Source organism: Falco naumanni, chromosome 3 (assembly GCF_017639655.2).
Source record: "Falco naumanni isolate bFalNau1 chromosome 3, bFalNau1.pat, whole genome shotgun sequence".
NCBI classification, from domain to species: domain Eukaryota; kingdom Metazoa; phylum Chordata; class Aves; order Falconiformes; family Falconidae; genus Falco; species Falco naumanni.
In genome coordinates, this window is record NC_054056.1 from 106566998 (window position 1) to 106591463 (window position 24466).

General features: G+C 35.7%; 1 protein-coding gene across 7 annotated transcripts in view; it reads right to left on the bottom strand.

Annotated features, from left to right (window-relative positions):
- The window catches only part of ASAP1 (ArfGAP with SH3 domain, ankyrin repeat and PH domain 1), a 161579-nt gene that overhangs the window by 42556 nt on the left and 94557 nt on the right, over positions 1-24466 (bottom strand). For 5 of the 7 annotated variants that reach the window (XM_040589019.1, XM_040589020.1, XM_040589017.1 and 2 more), the window contains 12 exons: positions 23358-23487; positions 22505-22590; positions 21660-21735; positions 20752-20838; positions 14002-14010; positions 13313-13413; positions 12831-12900; positions 10351-10438; positions 9163-9211; positions 2955-3118; positions 1283-1416; positions 198-289 (listed from right to left, as the gene is read on the bottom strand). In XM_040589019.1, the coding sequence (XP_040444953.1) occupies positions 198-289; positions 1283-1416; positions 2955-3118; positions 9163-9211; positions 10351-10438; positions 12831-12900; positions 13313-13413; positions 14002-14010; positions 20752-20838; positions 21660-21735; positions 22505-22590; positions 23358-23487 (1086 nt within the window). The remainder of the gene's footprint in view (positions 1-197; positions 290-1282; positions 1417-2954; positions 3119-9162; positions 9212-10350; positions 10439-12830; positions 12901-13312; positions 13414-14001; positions 14011-20751; positions 20839-21659; positions 21736-22504; positions 22591-23357; positions 23488-24466) is intronic. The other 2 variants (XM_040589021.1, XM_040589018.1) reach the window with 1 other exon arrangement.

The following is a 24466-nucleotide window of genomic DNA, read 5'->3' on the forward strand; positions in this document are numbered from 1 at the left end:
GCACTGAGAGGCTGAGGTAGCAAAAATGTGACCACATGACAAGAGACTGTACTGAGAAACTCCACAGTTGAGTAAAAAACCCCAGTCTTCTGCCATCCCAGCCCTCCTCTGGCTTGGTTACTGTTTAAGGCATTTTACATCATATACATATTCCACAGTAAATTTAATGTTAAAGAATTTAGACAGTCAAAACTTACATATCACTTGATGGACTGGGTTTAGGTGAAGGACTAGGTAAATTCCCTTCCATAATATCATTAAAACTAGTATTTCCTACATTCTTGGCCAGCTGCAATGAGAGGAGAAAAAGAAGTTTTTTATATTTATATATAAATATATGTAGGTGTTGGTTTTTTGGATCTAACAGCAACCTAAACACTGGCTATTAATGTGCATTTTCCACACTATTAATAAAAGATGGAACACACAGGACTGCAAAATTAAAGCACGATAATTACATTTAAATATAAAGCAATTAAAAAATACTTTAAAGTGTGAAACCTATCATCCCAGAACTTGTACAGCAGGCTTCACTGTCACAGCTAATTATTTATACTTCAAGACAATCTGCCTCCAATACAAAAACAGAATGAGGAACTAGCAGCACGAAAATTGAAACAGTGGTAGTACACTGACCAGGAAGCTACTTTTGGAAAGAAGCTCAGACCTACTGGAAAGTCATGCTTAGTAAAATTTGATTTAAAAGAGTAATACCTTTGCAAACAACTCAAGATTTCAAAACAAGTAGTAGTGCTAATGTTAAACCTACACACAAATCCAGAATTGTCTCCTATCAATTTTCCCACACAAAGTTTCTGTAACAAGTGTCTTCTCACAGGCCAAACACAGCTGAGGAGATAAAACCTGACATAACTGTATTAAAAGATTCATCCAACATTTTGCTATCGAAATTAGCAATGGTCATTCTCACTTCTCAAGTTAAACTAGCTTTCATTTTTTTTTAATCACGAGATTTTAGTCTGCCTTGATTAAGGGTTAAGATCAGCTAATGAGGCAAAATTCTGATGGCACTAACCACAATGGACGTCAATATTAATTCTGCAAAACCTCAAGAAGCAGTAAGGTCAAAAGCATCGATAATACATAATAGTAAAATCCCTCCCATAAGATACATACAAAATTATCAAGACAATATTCTGCAAAACCTATAACCTGAAAAAAATTAACCATCAATTATATACCTGAATGTTACCTATACACAGGTTAATATTTATATTTGACTTTAAAAAAAATAAAATCAAACCAAATTAAAGAAATTTACCAAGAGTTCAGACGTTCCTAATTTGTCTAATTCCAAAGACTGGATTCGAGAAATATGGACACCCATTTCTCTGTGTATTCCAGAACACTCAATGCAGGTTAAAATGCCCAAATTAGTTGATAGCCATGTGGGATCTGCAGAATTGAAAAACAAAGTATTTAATCAAAGTCCAAGCATAGGTTTTCAAATGGTGGTAAAAAATTCCAATGTATTCTGAAACTATTCTTCATTTAATGTTTTAACAGATGGAAATATTCCATACCTTTCTTCAAACTGCAGTGCAAATTCTACCACAGGTTGCTACCAATGGAATTAAGTTTTTCAGATTCAGGGACAGTCCCAAAGGCACTGAATTTAGACTTATAAATCCATAATAAATGACTGTATTTGAATAAATTTAGGATTTGTTTCTTGTAGAAATAAGGCAAGGTTTTGTTTCCTGTTTTTAAAAGGAACAGATCTCCTAAACTCCACTGCTGGCAACCTCTGAAGTTTTAATCTTTAATTTTTTAGCTTTAAACAGTATTCCTTCAAAAAGATTAACCATAGCACTTTCCAAAATGTAAAATAGTAGGAAGTCGTAGAAAATTTAAGGAATGATGGGGAAAAAAATAACTGCTGTCATAGAGGAGATCTGCACATAATATTAGCATAGAACTTGTACTATGAATGCTACATAGGAAGCAGGACCAGTTTTTAAGGAAAAGAAAAAGCTCCAGACATATTTTGCACACATACAGGTCTTCTAATTAATCTCTTCCTTGATCTTAAATAGTAACTGATAAATCATTAAATCAAGAGTTTTAAAGCAGCAAGCTTGGGTGCAGGAGTGAAGCTAAAATAAATTAAAAGATGATTGAGAACTATTAATCCACAGTATCTGTAGCTTTACATGATGAAATAGTTGAATGAACCAATTGCAGGATTTGACATAATTATATTCCATTTTATATTTTTATCTAGGTATTTCTTATTTGGATCAGTGCTGCATCAGTAAGCATTTTCAAGATACATGCTATCTCCTGAGTTCCAAATGAACATCACCTTCTTGAAGTGTCTCTTTAGATGTGAAAGCTGTAACAGTTGCCAACTACCATATCAATTCAGTAGTGCTATGACAATTTGACGCTTTTCAAACCCTAAGTGACATATAACTGACCTGTAACTCTGTACTTCTGAAGATATTATCTGATAGGATTCCAACTCTGGATCTCATTCTTTGCACAAGACTACTTATTTAACCTCTGAATGTTTTTGGTACTGCAATCCCAGGAGTCTTATGCCAAGATAAAACCTCAGAGTAGGATCCTGGCCAGGTCAATTTTTCCACAATCATTGTCTAAGCATTACTCACTTCTACTTAGTAGCATGCACAGGATCAGTGATGCCAAGCAACTTCCATTCAAGTGCAACAAGCATCTAGAGACAGTGCAACAAGAACAGTTCAAACTCCAGAGGGGCTTGAACTGCTGGAAGTAAGCACAGACAACACAAAAATATTTTAGTGAATTAAACGGAACTAACGTATAAAAATTGTATTTGTTCTTTTAAAAACAGGGTGAAGACTGATCAACATATCACTTAGAAAATGAGTTTGCATTCTACAAACACTTATTTAAAGAAATTACTTTGCTCCCAACAAGAAGTTGATGACATTAACAAATTGAGATACCTGGTGAGCCACAATCACAACAGACTTCATTGCCGGGTAATCTCTGTATGTCATCAATAATGGCTTTTGTCAGATCCTCTAAACTGTTTTCCCCTGTGCTCTGCTCTCCACGGAATGCCATATTTAATGCTTCTTCTTTGCTGTTAGTCAATACTGATATCCATCTAGCACAAGATAAAGACCTTAATGAAGATCTGCATTTGCAAATACAAGTTAATCTATAAAAATGTAGAAAGCTTGCCAGGAACAAAATATTAGTGGGAATATAGGGAAGGGCTGTATTGTGAGAGAGACCAAGTGGGGAAAGAGGGGAGACTGAAATGACGATGTGAGAAAAGGTAAGTAAGAATGAGAAAAGAGAAAGGAGAGAAAGTCTTAATTCTAAAGTCCTTTTGGTGAACAATTTTAGAGCCAAAGCAGCACAGTTCTCAGGTTCCTCAAATAAGCAGAAGCTGTGGAAGAGAAAGGGTGCAGTTAAGCTCCTGTAAATTGAACTGCTTTAAAAGTAGGTGTCCAAGATATTCCTGAAGCCTACCCCATTATTAAGGCAGAAAATTATAACCACTACTTTCTCCAGCATGCATCTCTCTCTTCATAGACAAGACAGCAAGCACATTTTCGAATGTGCCGATGTCTAGTTGCCTTTCAAAATGCAGGTCTCAGTGTGCTAATCACTCAGACAGTAATGTCCAAATTAATCAAAATTACTATGGCAACAAATGGGGTAAAGAAGAGAAGATGACAGCAGAGTAACAATACTGATAGCCTACATGAAATTTTAAGAGCAACTGTTGACTAAAATAAATCAAGATTTTTTAATGCTATTTCAGGCACTAGTTCACCCCACCCCCCAACCACCCTGCAAGATTTTTGTTTACGCAACAATGTTTTAATTAAAAACGAACAAAAAAACCTCTCAGTGGCTGCTGCCCTACAGGTGGAAGTAAAGAGAGGAAAGCAGTTACACTAAGAACAAGCACACTGCAGATGCAGTGTTGTCTTATTTACAAAAAAGCACAAGTTAAAAAACAAATAATCCTCCCAGGTATAGTGATTTTATATGTTTTTAGATTCCCCTGCAAATACACATGTTTTACACAGAAATACTTTAAATTGGCAGTGGTGTCAATCCATTTCCTGTTCACAATATCCCAGTTATCTGCAATCTTCAATCTTCTGATGTGCCAAAACAGCTATGGTCACCTAAACAAACTAAGAAAACCTCAAACTGAAATTCCTGATTTCTCACTGAAATAATAATGCAAAGATTAAAGGACCGGAGGGAAATTTATGTATATAATCTTGTAATACAGATTCAGATCCTGAACTGGTACACTGGCACTGTATATTATATACCTGATATGCACATTTTTTGAAATTTTTATGGGCAGAGAATAATCTGGGAACTTGTACTTAACAGAAAATGCCTAAAAATACTGAAAAATAATCTTTAAAAATAAAGAAGAAACTGAAAGATCTGAAATTTGCTCCATAGTTTACAGATATATTTATATTAATCTCTGTCTCTCTAGTTACATGATAAAATATAAGAACCCACACTAGATGGCATTCTTCTGCAATTTTTCTGATGAAATCCAATGTTAAAGAAATAAGAGGCGGCAGTGTCTTGTTTCTAATATTGTACTAATGTTGGGTTAAACACACAGAGTAAAATAATCATTAAACTCAGACAGACAACATTTATTCTGACATTTGTTGACAACTTCTTTCAGGGTTACAATTTGATTAGTTTGTTAAAAAGTCAGAATTTTAATAAAACTCAACTATGCAGTAACAATTAAAAAAATTATTAGATGCAATTAAAATAAACACATGACTGAGCCAGCTGTTAGTTTGATACGGATTTCTGTATTACAAGTTTCTAAACTGTAAGAGCAAGAATGATTTGGCTTGCATTTTCCCAGCTAAAAGGAACTTGCTGTAGCCTTGGGGCTGCCCATCATTGGTGTCATCTCTGAGACAGTCACAGCAAAAAGCATCACAGTGTCAGCTCCTCCCAAACATCAGGAGCAAGGCCAGTTTAACACACACACATCCTTAATCACTGGTATTAATTATATAAGACGACCCAGTTGGTCACCAGGCCTTCTTGGCAGGCTGTACACTCAAAAATAAACAATTCAAATCAGCAATTACAATATATTAATTCAATGTTGATAGCTATTAAAAAGTGTCTTATGACTGCTGTTCTTGCTCTTTGTCTTATCTGTACTAGTCTCTCCCCCTCCTTGCCCATCCTTTTTTTTTAAAAAAAAAAAATAAAAAAAATATGTATTTGCTCTATTTCACAAGACCACCAGTGTCAAAATAACAACCAAAAAGCTTCTGGTAATACTCTGGTATTTCAAATAATCTTTCAAATAATTTAAAAATTACTCAAGTCTTACAGAATCACTCTGTCTTCTATATAATACAATAAGACAGGTTGTCCAGTCTTCTACTACACTTCTTTTTCTGGATCTCAGCAGTTTCTTGTGATCCTTTAAAGCATTTTGTTTGCTGGAGATCCTCTGTTTTGAAGAAACTCAATAGGCTAAACAAAAATCTGGCATCATGGTTGACTTCTGGATCCAACGAACGAAACAGAAGTCTTCATTGATGTCGGGTGGCCAGACTCTCACTCAGATTCCTCTTATTTTTCTTCAGTATTTCTAAGCCAATAAAAGACCCTTCCATCTCCCCCAAGAACAACCACCAGTCTAATAGTTTTTTGGTTTGTAATAAAAAAAAAAAAAAAATATCTCTGTCTCTTCTGACAATTGCTACTGCAACATTGCTGTTGCCAGATAAATGCATAAACAGCACAAGAATACCATAATATTTTTTCAAATATTCAGAAACAATTTTTTTGTGAAGCAACAGATAGTATTAACTCAGTCTTCTTAAAGTAAAAAATGTCTGAAGACTGTTGCTGAACATGAGACTGAAGTTAGACGTGTGCTTCTTCATAGCAAAAATTCCGAATCTAGCTTTGTTTATAATCCAGGTATTTCCTACAGAAATGGATACACTCTTGACCTTCAAAAAAAAGGATAGAAAAGAACTAAAAGGTCACATCTAGAATTTGGCCCTATCCACAATTATAAAAAAGCAGAAAGCATCTATTATTGTATGCATTAAAAAAAACTAAATCTGGTTGTTTTAGAAATCTGAGGTTATGTTCCTTATAATATACACATAAATATATTTATGCAAACACACACTTTCCCCCCTAACCCCCGCACACACCTTGCTTCATCTACTAGAGAAACTAATAATCCACTGAGAATTTAAGAACAGTCAAGCAGTAATTAAAAGGTCAACAGACAGCTAGCTGGATAGAAATCAAGAAATGCACTGGACTAAAGGAAATGTTTGAGGGGAAGCAGCACTAAAACCTATAGCAGAATGTAGGCTTCAGTGATTCATATTTTAAACCATCTGCTTATTTTAATTATTATTTTTAGGTAGCTTGAGGAGCTATTTATGGAAGCAGTTTAAAATGATCACTAGGAAAACATGTGCAAGGTCAGTTGAACTAGTGTACGAAGAAATGCATCTTGCTTTTTCCTCTATTTAGATATGAGCCTGGAAGGAAAGCAATTTGAGAATCTATGCATTTATTTTTTTACTGCTGCATGAAGAAAAAAAAAAGAACAGAGGCAGCACTAAAACTGGGTGGACAAAACACAAGATGGAGAAGAAAGGGTCAAGAGAAAGGCACACATATACAAGTCAAGTGGAAACTGGAACAAGAGGATGACCGCTCTGAGGAGCTACATCACGTAGTTCCTGCAGAGCACTCTTAAATCAATAAAGGACAGAAGTAAAAGGGTGCTGTTCACATGACACCTGAGATAATAAAGCTATTTAGGAACTACTCAGTGACTGCACAAGAAAAACAGAACACTTGGTTATATTGCAGTTTTTCATATATTAGCAGTCATTATGATTCATGAATTTCAATTAACTGAAATTACTGCAGAAATTTTCCTAAAGAAAAAAAAAGTTGTGCACTCAAAGTACACCCCTCTGAAACAGAACACTTGTCTCAGTAGCATTACAATACCTTTTTGTTGGTGACCTATGGTGCCAATACAGAAAAATGCACTTAGCATCTATTTGTTTGTCTGTATGTATTCCAACACTTGGATGCAACTCGTATCTTTTCAGCTAAATGGAACTTTTCAAACTTGCAACAACATAAAAGTACTACACTCCACACTGCAGTGGTGTGACTCCACCTTGAGTTCAGAGTGTAGTTTTGAGCACCTCAATGTGAGAATGATGTCAAACTATTAAGGCGTGTCCAGAGCAGGGCAACCAAGATAGTTAAAGGCCTCAAGCACAAGACTTCTGAGGAGCACCTGAGGTCACTTGGTTTGTCCAGCCTGGAGAAGGGAAGGCTGAGGGGTGACCTCGTGGCAGTCTACAACTTCCTCAAGGAATGGGGAGGTGCTGATCTCCTCTTTCTGGTGACCAGTGATAGGACATGAGGAAATGGAATGAAGCTGCATCAGGGGAAGGCCAGATTGAACATTAGGAAAAGGTTCTTCACTAAGAGAGTGGTCAGTCTCTGAAACAAGGTCCCCAGGGAAGCGGTCATGGCACCAAGCCTGCCAGAGTTCAAGCAGCATCTGGGCGATGCTCTTAGTCATATGGTTTAGTTTTAGGTAGTCCTGCAAGGAGCAGGGAGTTGGAATCAATGCTTATGGGTCCTTTCCGACTTGAGATATTTTATGATTCTGTATTCCAGTATCAATCATTTTCTCAGCCATTGGACTTTAAAGCAATAAACCAGACTTCAGTGGTAAACAAATAGGAACTATGCTTCTAATGGGAAACAAAACCAGCCTGGCACTTCAAACCGTTCCAACAGGCAGTCAGCTAAACCAAATTTATTGACCTGCCAATCACAAAAAGAATGTTATTAACATATTCTTCCCCTACTGTGCTCACGAGTTAAAACAAAGAAACCCCAAACAAACAGAAAAAACCTTCACCTTTTAAAGCAAAAATATAGTAAAAACTAATTCATGGCAGAGACAGAAAAACTTCTGACTCATCAAATGCATTACTGGTCAGAAATGAACTGTATTTTCTTCTCGACTGAGAAAATTACTGGAATAATTAAGTTCCAGAATGAATGCAGTAAGGATGATTAGCGAGTCAGCTTTGCACTCTAAGAGACAACATAAAGCTGTTGGAGGCTCTGGAAGGAGCCAGCTGCATGACAAAGAACTCTCCAGCCTTCTCATTTCACCCATGCCTCCCAACACTGAAATGTCAATGCCATTGCCTCCCAACACTACCAAACACATGAAATAACTACAAACATTCCCTGTACCTTTAAAACACACATAGAGTAGCAACACATCCTTCTGTTAGAACATGGACATGTAACAAAAGAGTGCAACAGTGCTGAAGAATGAAGCAGCCTGGGAAGGCTCAGGCTTGCTGCCCTCTTCACTAGTATCTTTACTCCCCAAATTGTCAGGTGATTGTAACGTTCTGCACAACACATGTCTGATGACACCAGGAGCAATATTCAGGAGGAAAGAAGTGGTACATGGTTCTCAAAACAAGAAGTAGTTCTGAGGTAGCAGGACGCAAGATTGTTTTAAAGGAAATATGGTTGGAAACATGAATTAATGAAGCAAGTTACTGGATTCTGAAGTACAAATCTCAAAGAGATCTGCTTTGCTGTTTATTTCTAGGCCCACAGTAAAAAAGATGCATTACCTGTAAATATTTTTCTGTGTTACATGGAGATTTTTTTATCTATTTATTATTTTTAATTTAAAGGACAAGGTAGGATCAGGAGGAAAAGTAGTACTGCAAAAGAGTAACTGCAAAAGAGGGTTGACACAAAAGATTTAAGAATTTTAAAATATTTCATTTGAACCCTCATAACCTGACCTACTATATATCATGCTAATATCAACTGCACACGAACCACATGCTGGCAGGGTAACGCAATCTAAATGTTTTTTTGGGGTTGGGTATTTGTTTTGTTTTTAATGTTACAAGGTTTTCAAAGAGCCCTGTTGCGTGATACAAAATAGTTTGCATTTCTAGATTAACAACAGCAGAAAAAACAGACAGTAGGCACTACTGCATTAAGTGAGAAAACTATTTTAAACTGTTATGTGTGATTTTATATATCTCTATTGGCAAAATAAACTTGATTAAATGTAAACATTCTTACGCTACGTATTCCTGTTCATCTTCTGCTTGAAAGTGGTATGTTCTGTTATCTGAAATAAATAAAGACATCTTTTAATTTAGCACATGATAAATTATTTTAAAATATCTACATATTTATTACTAAAATACATTCGGGAACTAAAGCCTTTAAGAGCAAGTGTTCTTAATCAGCAACATTAATACTTTACTCATAGCTATGGAAAACGATTCCAAAAAACAGAGAAAGAGGAAATGGTGAATTTTGATTTACAGCAAAAGCATGTATTTCAGAAGTCTTTATGTTTAGAAATATTAAAGAAAAACAAGCATAAGAATCAAATTCTGCCCTGAATTTCAGTCAAATCTGAAATATAAGTAGCAGAAAAGAGCAAAAAGAATTTTTTTCTATTATATACTTTTCCCTCCATTTGGGTTAAGAAACTTCTTGTTACTAACCAAAGGATGAGATATGAACTGCGTATTATGACTCACATTCAAAGGTTTCATAGACTGTCCTTGTAAATATAGAATATTGGAACTGTTTGCTGTTTAATGCTATACATGCAAAGACTGAAAACAGTAAGTTGACTCGCTGACTTCAAAAGTGGTTTAAAAATTAGACTGCATAGGAATACCTGTTATACAAGACCAAAACAGGAAGAAAGGAAATCACAGGAGCTTTAACGCTGAGAAGACAAGTCACTATCAATTTTAGACAAACAGAAGCATGTTTTAAAAGGAGGATAAAAGAACAAAAGAAATTGGCTCTTTCCTGCCTTCCTCAACTCCCCCTGGCCCTCCCCAACAGCACTCAAAAAGCAGAACAGACAATGAAGGAAAACCAAGATGAGGCCAAAGGCTTGTCCACCTCCTGGTGGATATAGCTCCTGCATGTTCCACTAAGCTGTTAAACATCTCTCTGAACTTCGGGGAACAGTACATACGCTGCATTTCATGGCTGGTCACAAATGAACGGCATTTATGTCATACATACACACACAAAAAGGTTCTTTATTCATTTGTCCATTCAATCCATCTTCAAAACTAGAAGGATCTGAACATTTGTGAGGTACTGCATGTATCTGGATACAGCCTGAATTTTGAATGGTAGCTTTTTTTTTTACTCAGATTATCTTGTAATGACATTTTTTAGAAATCCCACATAATGCAAGAGGAGGAGGAGGAGGAGTATGCTAAAGTTGCTACATACGTGATATTAGGTCAAAAGACTTCTTATCTTCAGCATTTGGCTTCACCTGGCAGGTCAATAAATTCAGTTTAGCTGGTTGCCTGTTGGACTAAAAGGAAAATTTGTTTTACTTCAAAAATATCTTGATTTAGGACTATTTTTCCTTTCTGGGGAGTGGGCGGGTGTAACATGAGAGCATGGGCATGCATACATGTACACCCCCAAAACTTCTGAGACCAGCATGACTTTGTCTGACTTGGTCTGTCAGAATGGACAGATGGCTACATCTAAACAAAATTTAAAGCTTCATGGAAATTCTTCCCAATTATTTGAAAGGTATTGAAAGAGTAAATCTTAACTTCGAATATGCTAATACTTAAGGTTTTTTATTATTTCATAAACAACAGTAAAACTATTATGCAATTTTTCATTACAGCATGCCCATATTCCAATTTTCCTCCCATTTTAAATAACTTAAAGATATAATCCTAAAACTTAAAAAGAAGTGGGAACCTGGAGCTCTAGAACTTGGAATAAATACAACTACTAATATTCTCTGCTGTAATTATGTTACTTAACACATGATAAATCAATGTGTCTTTGAAGTATTTTGGGTTTATACAGGTTTATCAGAAACCACAGAGATACTGAATTAAAGTTAATACAGCCAGCAGATATAAACTGAACATGAGATGTCAGTTATTCTGAACTGAGTTTTGGAAGCTGTTCATGTTACAAAATGTAAACCAAATATAAAAGTAACGCAAAACCAAAAAACACAAAAAAATAATCTCAAAGTACATTTCCCACATTGTCAAATGTTTGTCAGAACAAGCTCAACACCACAGTATTTTTCACACTTAAGGAGCAAGAATTCCTTGAAGGAATAAATAGGCAATTGGAGTCTCAGTTTTCCAAATTTAGTCATGAACAGACTGTCAAGACCTGAACTTTTCATCACTGAAAACAAGAAAACTACTTTCCCCTTAGTACTGCAAGGGAAAAGAGCAAATGGCCTACTTTTACACAGCTACGTACAGGAAAAGGAAAACTACAATCAGTAGTGTAAGTCAAAGTCTAAACTGCTTAGTCTTGAGATTGACAATGCACTATTTATTTTTTAATGGATATAACCGAACCATTACTAACCTAGGTATAAATAATTTGACTGACTCCTCAAAGGAGGTGAGAATTTCTTTCTTCCTAACCATTAAAAAAACCCCTAACACTCCAGTAAAAAATGTAGTGACTTCCCTTTAACTTGCTTAAGACAGTTAACTTTAGACACTGATATTGCATGGTCATCAGTGGAATTTGGGGCGAAGGGGGAAAAAATGTTGATGAAATAGGACTATTTCCTTCAACAAGTGTAACCGGAGTTACTCCTGTTTGCAGCAAGTGTGTGTCATACGGCTGCAAGACAGCTCTAGGACTGCCTCCACTACAATAACGTTGTTGCTTCCTTGTGATTTAGCACTCCTAGGAAGTTATTTCAGAGACATGCCTGATTCCTAGAACTCACCATGACCAAAACTTTCCAAAATTTCAACTTGTAGTTGAAAGCACTCAGAATATTAATACATACACTCATCTGTCAGACTATCAATAACACATAATAACAAACGCTTCCCAAGCTTCCAAATTACATGCTTCACAGATATACCGTGACAATCCTTATAAGCAAAACCAGTTAAATATTCATTGAAAAGTCTGTCCAATATATATGCCATTTTCTTATCAAACTATTGATAAATACATTTAAGTATTAAATCAACTGTCAAGCTACAGCATTGGGAAAGGAAAAGAAGAAAAATTTTAGAAAGCTAAGGAAGAGTTTACGTACTTCATGCAGTCCACAGGAAGTATTGAAATTAATTTCAAAGTAGCCTTTACTCCTGTTTTCTCACTCTGATCAGATGAACAATTTAATTGTTTTTACAAATTTAATGTGTATGCATTAAAATATTTTAAATACTTAAAAACCTATGTAGGAATAAAACATCTGTAATACAGACATCTACGTATGAGCTAGTTATTGGTCTTCCAGCACAGTCAAGAGCCAGAACTGAGCTTATAACAAGACACTTGACCAATTACCCAGACTCCTTTGACTACACTGACCAGCTCTCCAGTGGCTGAGAGGAGCCTACAGGATCTTGCTCTGATGCAAACAGCTAAACTGTAGACGCTTCATTTTATTTGGATGAATCACACACATGCCATATCCCGAAGGTACAGTAAGAACAGGTGTACTGCTCTACTTAATCTGAAGCACTGTTCCCACCAGTACTCAGTAGCAGACAACTAGGAAAAATTTTAACAGAGCAAGTATAACAATATTTCCGTAAGTCATTCTCTAACTTCTGATAATTGATAGAACTTCAACAGTCAGAAGCAGAAGTGTCATCTTTTTTGCAACAGCAGATTAACATCAACAGATTCACCAGGACAGGATAATATTAATATTATTATTTTAGTAAAAAGGTATAAAAATAACTTACCGTTGCATGTGATATGGTAAGAATCCCATTTTTAACAGTGCACTTTCTTCTTTGCCATACTTTCCTTAACCTACATAAGAATATCAACAAATTCAGTAACTAGACATGAATCCAAAACACGTTAATCCCATTAACGTTTTGAGAAGATTAGTCTTGAGAAACAAACAGATGCAGTCAAAATTTTATTAAATGCCTCACCAAAAGTAACTTGGAAATCTACGACAGGTCTTAATCACCTTTTACAGACTTAAAGACAATAGCTTTCTTTTTAATTACTTGTATTTTTATGATTGCTTGTTATGCTTTTTACGATTACTGTATTAAATTTAGATCTGTGTTCAGATCTGAACTGCGAAATCCTTGAGTGCTTGTGGCACATGCTTTAGAAAAATGTGCCTTAAGCACTCAGTAGAAAACAATAACAATCAGTGCATGAACACAGTGATAGTTCTCACTATGGATTATGTGCTCCAAGAACATACCCATCACTCTTCTTTAAAAGATAACCTTTCTTCTCACTGCCATATTCCTTATTGCCCTGAAGTTGATGCATACTATATCCTCCTTGCCTGCTCTGTGAATCCTAAAAAAAGGGAAAAACACCATTAACATTTCCTGAGGTGCACAGGAAGTTTTCCTAACCTTTAGGCCTATCCTACTTTACTTCTCTACCACAACTCCACAAATTAATAAAGATTAAAAAAAAAAGGGAACTCCTAATGCTTGTTTTACATTCACACATTTGATTGCTTTCACATCATGTGATCTTGAACTAACTGCACATTAAAGATTCAATTACTTCATTAGGCCTTGAAGTATAGCATGGATTCAAATATGCATCTCAAAGTGACTTTTTAAAATACAGGAATTTAATATTGTGTAATCTTATAACCAAAGAGTAAAAAGGCTAAGGTGAAATTTCATAAAGAAAGCAACAGAATATAGCATGCATATATACAGAAACACACATATATAAACAAACAAAACCAAACGCTAATTTTTTAAAAAAATCCAATTTAAAATATGTATAATTCAGGAATTTTAGTGAATAAAGTCAACTGAAATAACTTTTGGCCTGATCTAGTGAACAATTAAGTGAAACTGATTAACTTGTTAAAAGTATATCAGAAAAAAAAAAAATCCCCAGAAGTTCATTAAAACATTGACTTACTCTCCTAGACTTCGATCACGAAAGGCAAAAGCAACAGAGGAAAGAGAAAGCAAATAGTTTAAAACAACAATTACCATTTTATTTAAAAACCATGTTCCTCAAGCATAAATTTCACAGCCCCCAGATCTAGTAAAACAATGTTTCCCCTTTCAAATTACACTACCACAAAGAATACTAAAGAGAATTACTTTTTTAGGCACACTGGTGCTTTTTCTCATGAAGTAACAAAACATCGTAACAAAACTCTGCACAACCTTGCATATATGACATTGGCTCCAAAAAGCAACTAAGATGACTACAGGATCAAATTTTACTAAACGTCTTCCAGTCTTTAATACATTTAAATTGTCTAAGGTTATAGCTATGTTGTGTCCTCCACCAAACTGGAGCAAATTCTGAATTTCCATCAAAAAAGATCAGGCCCAAAGTTAATTTTTAATTTTTGCAAATCTATATTAAAAGGTATAATTAAGAACACATTGGTAAAGTTTTAAATGTAGCTGTGAAAATTATCTGCAAGACATCTGACAAATCCCACAAAAAAAAAATCAAATCTGAAGAATGAGAAGTTCAATCACTCCCTTGGCAATAATCTTTTCTCTTTCAAAGCAATTTCTTACAATTAGCACAACCAATACACATTTACAATTACTCCCTCCTATTTTATTTAGGGTCCTTACAACTGTTTTTCATTTTGTAACAAATTTGTCATAGGAGTTTAGAGAGAAATGCTTTGGTAAAACTGGCAGTTGTGGTTGGAAGCAGCATGAAGGCTGCTACATGCAATCTGCTGTCAGCAGTGTTAACACCATCACAATAAGGAGCTAATTTGTTGTAAGTAAATTTCAACCCCCCTTTGGAATTAGGGTCCTATTGGTATTAGCATAGAAGAGTATGTAATGAGATGTAATTCCTGTTTCAAAGAGCGTATCAGATGGAGATTTGGGGAAATTAATGAAAATATAAAGGAATAGTTAACAGAACAGACACAAAACATGATTCTGAAGACTTAACTATATTCACCTTAAAGCTGTTAAGTTACATTTGTACCAGTAATTCATATATAAAACCAGGGACTAGGAGTCTGTATTAAAGGCCTGGTTTCCTTCAAAATTTAAGCTTCTTTACATATAAAGATTTTTCAACATACAAAATAAATACTTCACACATTTAAAGTATTTTTCCCCAAAAGCTTTAAACCACAATTATTCTACAAAGTCAGATAATTTTTGCACAAAGTAACAGAAACTGCTGTCACTTGGTACCAAGCCAGCACACAGTGGCAGTAAGAGACATTACACATAACAGAGCCACCAAGTAAATTGTACTTCCCGTAGCAAAGCTACGGCACCAGCACTTCTGCACCACCCCAGGAGTCAAAGGCTGTCAAGATCTGCTCTTCTAAAAAAGAGGCAATTGCAAAGATTACAGTAATAGTTTTTTTCACTGATGAAAGGACAGGTACCCCAGCAAAATGTGTAAGAGCATTACAGGTGTCCATAATGCTAAACAAACACCTCGAACGCATGCAACAGTGAAGTAAGTTGCATTATGAGAACTTGAAAGTGTAGGGAATAAGCTTTGCTCATTTAGCATGTTAGTGTGTTTTCCTCAACAAAAGTATGGGTGCCAAACAGTAATTTTTCCATACATATTATTTGAGATTCAAAACAATCCTAAATGCTTTAATAGATTTAACAGCAATGCAGGAATCTCTTTTGTCATCTGTGAAAGCAAGTCAGTCAGACGAGCAGGCAGCCTCACTTACCAAATGGCAACTCCGCAGAGGTTAAAGGTAGCATAATTTACAATCAGGAACCACCAGTTCCTTCTCTTGCGCAAAAGTGCAAAGAAACTTAAAACTACACACAACGAGAGCCTCAATTTTATTATTTCAAACTGCTTCCCTGCCAAAGTAATTTTTAGTAAGTGTACTTCTGAATCTTTACAAATCCACCGAGAAAATCTCATTCATTTCATGTTTTTCAATATCACCATTAATCCAAAAATTTTCCATGGAGAGATTATAATGCACTAATATAAAGGGGGTGCGTGGGGGTGTAATGTATTCTTAATCACAACCAACCAGGCCATCTGTCACAGCAATAAAGCCCAGCTTTATAGAGTTGAAGAGTCAGATACACACAAAGACGGAGAGCTGACTGATGAAACTCAGGCCATGTGTCTTCAAGTTTTGTTGTCACTTAACTGAGGACTAATGAACGCTGGCATGCTACTTCTGGATTAAACTACTGAATATCTAAACAAAAGAGACACTGTTTTATCAAGCTCCTCAATATCTGCCAGCATCATTACACTCTGGCTCATGTAACATGCAGAATCACAAGCGAAAGGCCTCACGGTGATTTTGAAAGAAACACTTGAACACCAATGTGATCAAATGTTAATTCTTCAAAATCAATCTCTCCCCCATGATTTGCCCAAATATCTGAGAATCACAGCATTGCTCCTTTCCCTTCTAAGCCACAATTTCAATTCTCTTCAAGACAAACTATTTTTATATCAACAACTTTTAATATAGATATCATACATAAACACACACAGTTGTTCAAGAGTCCTAGGACTTGTCTACACTATGAAGTCAGAAGAATTGCATAATTTATTGTGGTGATACCTATGAAGCTACTCTTTATTACAACATGTATCTAAGTTTCAGAATTTGACTTGTTAAATTTTTGTGTTTTAAATAAGGTTACTTCCCGTTGAAACAGAATAATTTTTACTACAGATCCAGGAAATAATGAAAAAAACAAACACTGTATTTCATTTACTTATTCTACATCATAATACTCTGTGAGCAACTTTTGAAACTTGACTTGTACTGTAGGCAGCCACATATGTACAATACACAGGACCAAAGAAGAACAACCCATTCAGCCTACTTTACTTCCGAGAACTAGATGATCACCAAGTCACTTGAACTTAGTAACAAACACAGCAATCAGAAGAGTAGGTATTTGTCTTTGCTTCCCAGATAATCAGCTTGTGGAAGAAAAAGGTACCTAAGAAGAGAACAGGTCTTGCTCCGCTGTGTGTTGGGCATCTCTTCATAAAATCACTTTAGAATTTTAAGATATTTCCAAATAGCTTTTAAAATCTAATGTTCTCTGTTAAACTTAAGGAAAACAAGCATGAGTTATGTTCAGTTCAGAATGGTCTAGATACTAGGGAGATTACATATGTAATGCATGTATGGGAAGCTCTCTAAGTATTATGGAAGAGATCTATTAGGTCCACAAGCACACTGGAGATGGAAGGAAATATGTATTAAACAGAACCTGTAGACTATGAGATAAGAGAAAAGTGAGTACTAGAACAAGCTGGCAGGTCTTACAATAAACTGGAATCTGTTCAAAGGTGCTCTATAGTGCTCCTGTCATCATTTGTAACATCTGAAAAATTCTAAAAAGCATGTATAGTGTGTTGTAAGGTTGTGTTGTCCTTCAGAACGATGGGATTAAAGATGCAGGGAGAGGAACAGCCTTCTGGCCAAGGTTTATCTGTCATAACGTACATCTACATTATGAAAGCACACACAGGCAAGTATTGAAAAAAAGAAAACAACCACCACCACCCTGTAAGGAATAACTAATCAAACATTCCTTATTAACTGTGATTTCACCTGAAATAATTTACTAACTTCAAGCCATTTATCTATGTGCAGTAGCCATGATCACAATGTGCTACCTACAAGATTACATGAAAGCCCATAAAAATACTTAGTTGTCCCAGCTATTAAAGTATTATTTTTGAAGAAAATCCAGAAGAATTCCAGAAAAGTAAAGATTAGTAAACTTCACGCCACATAAGGCAGATTAATGAAAACTACCTTGAAGAGTGGAATCATGTCACAGGATGGTTTGGGTTGGAAGGGACCATAAAGACCACCTAGTTCCAACCCCCCTGCCATGGGCAGGGACACCTTCCACTAGGTGTCCTCAAAGCCCCATCCAGCCTGGCCTTGAACACTGCCAGGGATGGGGCATCCACAGCTTCTCTGGGCAACCTCCTCCAGTGCCTCACCACCTCACAGTGAAGAGTTTCTTCTAAGTCTAATCTAAATTTCCCCTCTTTTAGTTTAAAATCATTCCCCCTTGTCCTATCCCTACATGTCCTTGTAAGGAGTCCCACTCCAGGCCCCCTCTAGTTGCTAGCAGGCTGCTCTAAGGTGTCCCCAGAGTCTTCTCTTCTCCAGGCTAAACAACTCAACTCTCAGCCTATGATCATAGGTGAGGTGCTCCAGCCCTCTGATCATCTTCATGGCCTTCCTCTGGACTTGCTCCAACAGGTCCATAGCCACTTTCTGTTGGGAACCCTAGAGCTGAACACAGTACTCCAGGTGGGGCTCACGTGAGAAGAGAAGTAGAGAATCACTAGTAAAGAAGTAGGCAGAATCGCCTCCCTTGACCTGCTGGCCACGCTGCTTTTGCTGCAGCCCAGGCTACGGCTGGTTTTCTGGGCTGCAAGTGTACATTGCCAGGCCATGCTGAGCTTCCCATCCACCAACACCCCCAAGTATTTCTCCTCAGGGCTGCTCTCAATTCATTCTCTGTGCAGCCTGTATTTGTGCTGAGGATTTCTCCAACCCACATGCACCACCTTGCACTTGGCCTTGCTGAACTTCATGTGGGTAATTAACGAGTCTTCACAAGCACATTTAGCATTATATATAGTGGAAAATCAGTGCAGCTGTTGTAGAGAAAGGTTACGTCTCAAATATCTCCTGGGGTTCTCTGAAGGAATCAGTAAGTAGATACACATGAGAAATGAGACTGATACAGTGTACCTGGACTTTCAATTGGCACTTCTGTGTTCCTTATGAAAGGGGAAGAATTACACTGCTGCAGGGCAAGAGGAAAAGCCATCAGATGAACTAACAGGTTAAAGTAGAAAATAAATGAGTTTCACAGAAAGCTGTGCCACCACACGTAGCGTCTTAACACTAAAACAATCTGGAAAAGGATAACAGAAAACTGTCAAAGTTTGCTAGATGGTATTACATTATTAATGTTTTAAGGTTACACAAGAAAGGGTGACCAAGGCATTTTTCAAGGACCTCATGACAATGAGTAACTTCACGATAAATGACAGATTAAGTTCGGCATAAACAAATACGAAGTGATTTAGAGGGGGGAAAAGAAGAAAATGAATGGACTAACAAGATTCAGAAACAGGATGATATGGTTAAAGCTTTACAGCTGATTAAACATTACACACCTCCTCCTCCGCAATAAGCACTGGTCAAAAACATCAATGTCAGGACATTTAAAAAAAATATCAAAAACGATCTAATGATGCTATTGTAAATATACAAGCACTCACATCTTGAGTAGGGTCTCAAGATCTAAGAAGTTAAAAAAAAATAAAAGGAAAAAGATTTTTTCCACACAGCACATAGCAATGGTAGGAAAGATAAAGCAGTAACAGAAGCTGATAGTTTACACTGCTTCAAAAAGCAACTGCACAAATTCAAAGACAGTAAACTCACAGGAAGGTGGAGAGATTTCAGTCAAACTACTAATGGGAGGATGTTCTGGGGAAGTATCAGTGCGTTTAACTCTAAACATCCATTATTGATTGCTATTGAAAAGTTGGATGACCCAGTACATGTGATTGTAAATGACACTCTTACGTGTATTTGATACTAGCAATACTGCCCAGTCATATGTGGATGCTCATATACATGCAGCAGAATGGCATCTAATATTTAATTGTAACAATACTACTAATTCATAGGTATTAATAATTATTTAATAAGCTGAGTAGTCACCTGGAAAATACCAACGTTTTATTTACCAAAGAGAAAACTGTACAGAAGATAAGCTATCTTTTCCTAAAGGAAAGGTACTTCTCTACCCCTGCCCCAACACTGGTTCACCACAGGATATTCAGTATCTCTGATTCTCAGGCACCATGATGCCTAGAAAAAGTCACATTATCATCTTAGGTAGAAGCTGTATATTATTTTATATATATATGTGTGTGTATATATATATATCCTATCTCCTAGTTCAAGGATTACTCTAGAACATCTGCAATGGACACTGCATGTTCCCCCTTCGCCTCTGATACCAGCACAGCTGATCATATATTTTCCTTTTTAACCGCCCTGTCTCAGGCACTGCTATCAGGTTAACATACAAATTTTCTTGCTTATGATACAGTATTAGCAAAAGGGGCTTGCAAAGAAGAACAGTAGCACAAAACCCATGTGAGTTGGCAGTTGAATAGCAGTATGGAAACTGTATGTAAAGGCAAGTCTCCCTTTCTCATTCTGGCTCACTGAGGATCATCTAGGTTAGAAAAACCCTGAACACAATCTGGCTGCAGGATGGCAGGACATAAGAAAGATGTGTACATCCCATTCTTTTATATTTTTCCCTTAACATGTATTCTTTATCATTGTCAAGAACAGGATATTGGGTTAGATTAAGCATTTATCTGACACATTACAACTGTTCTTATAGTACATTAAAAATATAAAATTACACAAAAAAGTATAAAATTACAGAAAAGGCATACATTTTCACACACAAACTGGAAACAGCATATTAATCAAAGTCTTATTTGTTGATATGTAGTTGAATATTCTAAATATTCAACTTAATTCTAAATTGTCATTATGTTTAATGTTCAACTTCTGAATCAATAACGAAACAAACTGAACATTTCTTAATACAGAATTCATAAATTCACATTATCTCAGAATAACATGTCTAAATTATTTACCTCCTTCTGATCGAGCTGCAGGGAAGATTTTATCAAATCACGAAGAGCAGTAAGTTGTTTCTTTTCTTCATCCTGTGTCTGCTTTATCTATAGAAAGAGAGTGCCATTATACGCTTTATGGATGCAACTTGAATTTTAATTTGTTTATGCATCCCAATACACCATTGTAGATGTCCTGAACAACCAGCTCAGCTATTCTGTGCTTCTCTAATATTTATTTTCATAGATTAGTCCACTCTTATGCATTCGCCTTCTATGCATGTACTACTTGAAGAGCCAGCTAAAATGAATGTACAACTCTGCATGCTCTATTCTGTTAGGCTTTAATGGTTCACCGTAAACAATACAACTAAATCAGTCTCTGAAATATGAGTAACTCAAATAAGCTTGACAGATGACTTAAGCAATGAAAATACAGTTTAATTTAGCCACAGACTACAACAGCAAATGAGATTATTGCAATTCTGATTATAAAACACAAAAACACTTGGGTGACAAGTGGGCTTTGATTCCACGTTATTACTTGCCTTCAACGATCATCACAAGTTAATTCATTTAAAAACTGCTATCAACAGGCAGTTTGGTTTTGAAAAATAAAAGTGGTAGCTAAAATTGGTGATAATAATGCAAGCTGATTCAAAGATTCCCACTTTAAACTAGTTTTATTTTAAAGCAGCACTAAATTAGTAGAATGAAAGCTACTTCTCCTAATAACTGTAAAAACAACACAAATTTTAAGATAGTCAAGATGTTCTTTCCTCAGTCTAGCTACATTCAAATGTTTCAAACACACTTTTCATTTATAAGATACAAATGAAATATACACCCTTGCCGTCATATCTTAAATGTACTCATATAAACATAATATTTCTATTTTCAGACATTAAATTACTTCCAAGTAAACTTACATTATACAAGTCAGCAGCCAACTTTTCAATATATTGTTTAAGTTTATCAGCTGTTTTCAAGCCATCTTGGAAGAAACTATAATGAAAAATACCTGTGATTTCTCAGGAATACATGTAATTCATAACACATAGCATATAGTCTTGTGGAGAAAAACAGCAAAACCAATAAAACATATCCCATTCCTCCCATATTCAGGAACAGTAAGAAACACAAAAAACCCCTTCCACCCCCCAAAAAAGCCCAACAAAGCCCCCTTTGTAGCAGTTTTAAAGTATGATATCTTTCAGCAGTGGAGATACACCATTGGGACTTTTAACAAATATCAAATTAGAAAGAATATAGCTTAGCTTTTTATCACTGTTAGTCAACATGTTTGCCCTTAGTAATTTCTAAAAGAATTTTCCTGTATTTAAGTACAAGTTTCTACATGTTTGCTTCTGGTTCTACTGATGACAAGGCCAGTTTCACTCCAAGGAATTTCAATGAAATTACTGACTTTCACAATGGTTTTAAAGTTTACATAAAGACCTAAAAGCTAATAAATAGAAAAAAAATCAGCTAGTTCTAAAATCACAATCTAGATCTATGCCTCAGGAACTAGAATTAGTTTTGTACACAACAGACAAGGTTTTCCTTTGGCCTTTTGCTTCTCCATCACTCCCTTGCCCCACTCACATTCATACTTCACTGAAAGACTACAGCCTATTAACATGAAGTTGCAGACACCTGGCAGATTGCAATTATAATAAAAATTCCTGATGCAACCAAAACAAATTCAAAACAGAAAACAAACACTTGTGTAAAAAAGAAAACTGTAAATAAAACTTAAAAGCATTGCACTTACTTGCATTGTGCATGATAATACTTAATAAGGTTCTGCAGAAGGTCCACACCTTTTTTTGTCTTGATTTCATTAACCTTAATAAGATACTGTATAGACAGTGAAAAACATGTTGATAATCACACTTCACAACCTTCAACAGTTTTCAATCAATAAAACATCATTTGCTCAATGAATTAATTATCTCTCTGTTTAACCTGGGTGCTGACTCATAACCCATCAGTCCACCACAGTCAAGTAAAATATAAAACAGGTAACAGTTTATTTCATCACTCCTAAAAAATTCAAATACTCCAAAACATACAACAAATCAGGAAAAAGTTTTATCTTTTACAATTGCCTGAAGATGTCCCTTTTTTAGTGCTACTGCAGTACTTACTGAAATATTCTAAAAATACAAATACTATGCAATTTAAAGTAATTGCCACTAAAATGAAATAAAGAGAGCTATTAATATAAAAAGCAGTTTTATGGAACTAACGTATCACTATCATTTATCACTGCATTAGAAATTTTAGAAGGCTTCAGAAAGCATGTTGGAAGAAAGATATCAAAAATACTTCCTGAACTGCTCAACCATAAAAATGATAAAACAGAAATATTCCCATAGTTTATTTTCAGCCCAAGAACCTTAGCATAATAATCTAAAAACAAAGAAAAGGAATAACTCAAAAAGGAAGTATTGTACAGAATTGCCAGAATAATTATCTTTATATTGTTGTACTATGTGCCTTTTAAATCATTTCTTCCCTCCACCCCCCATTAAACAACGAAGCAGACTTCACCCCAGGTGAAAGGCCCACAAGGTACTTTTAAGTTATGGTGTCTTAATGAAAAGCTGAAACTTGTTTCTTACTTCACACATCTGTAGCTGAAATAGACGCCTTTCCTTCTCCATTTCCTCTGCTATCTCAGCTCCTGTTATTTCAGTTCTTATCATCCCATGCTGTTTTGCATGTTCTCTTTTTTCCTTCTCAATTTTTGTACTGAAATTTTAATTAGAAAACATTTTAGAGGATGTTTTTTTCCTACCGTCACATGATCTAGTATTATTTAGGAAAAAAAAATAATCAAGAAATATTAAAGAAGCCATTCTGAAGATCAGTTCATTTATGATACTGAATTCTATTTATTTTTAATCATGAAGCTCCACTTCCTTCCTCTCATCCTGTAACTCTTTTCTCTAGTTTCTGTGCTACTGGGGGTGAGGGTGGAAATCTCATTCATTCTATATGATGTGCTCCATAGCCTTCATCTCTATATACTGCAGTGTAAAGCACACATACAAGAAACTACTCACTTGGCAGGAAAATAGCAGAATAACTTAATCAAATGTTTCATGCTTGTGAAACAGGAATTAAGAAAAACAACCAGGCAGCATATGAAGCTTACCACCTACACTAAATGAGAAGGCTCGTAGTCACCACATTCTCAGAGAAGGCCAACACTGAAATTCTGAAATAGTGAAATGCAAATATGGAACGAAGAGGCCTGAGACTTCAATTAGAGCTCTACAGTGTGCCTGTCCTTACGTATCTACTTTGCAGAAAACCTGGAAACTGTATTTGTAAGCAAACTTAGACTTCCAGTACAGAGTAGAAAATTCTAAACAATTTTCTCATTTTTTAAAAAAATGGTTTTATTCTCTTGAAGCCTTTTTGAGAAAAATAAACAAGCTGTACTTCTGTAGAACAGGTGACAAAACACCGTGGGGTTATTAGACTGGTACTCCTTGTGAAGGGGGGGGGGGGATAATTAAGAAGGATTAGTTCATTAATTTTTGAATTCTGCTTTTCTCCAAGAAAGAGGTAATGTTTGCACACAGAACAAAGCACTTTTCAGCACTGTGCCACCAAACTTGACGATATTTGGTCTTGAACAAGTTCAGGGAAATGGGGTTCTCTCAGAAATTTAAGGGATACTTTCTTGGGCTTAGTAAGCCCAAGTGAAATTTGCTCACCAGAG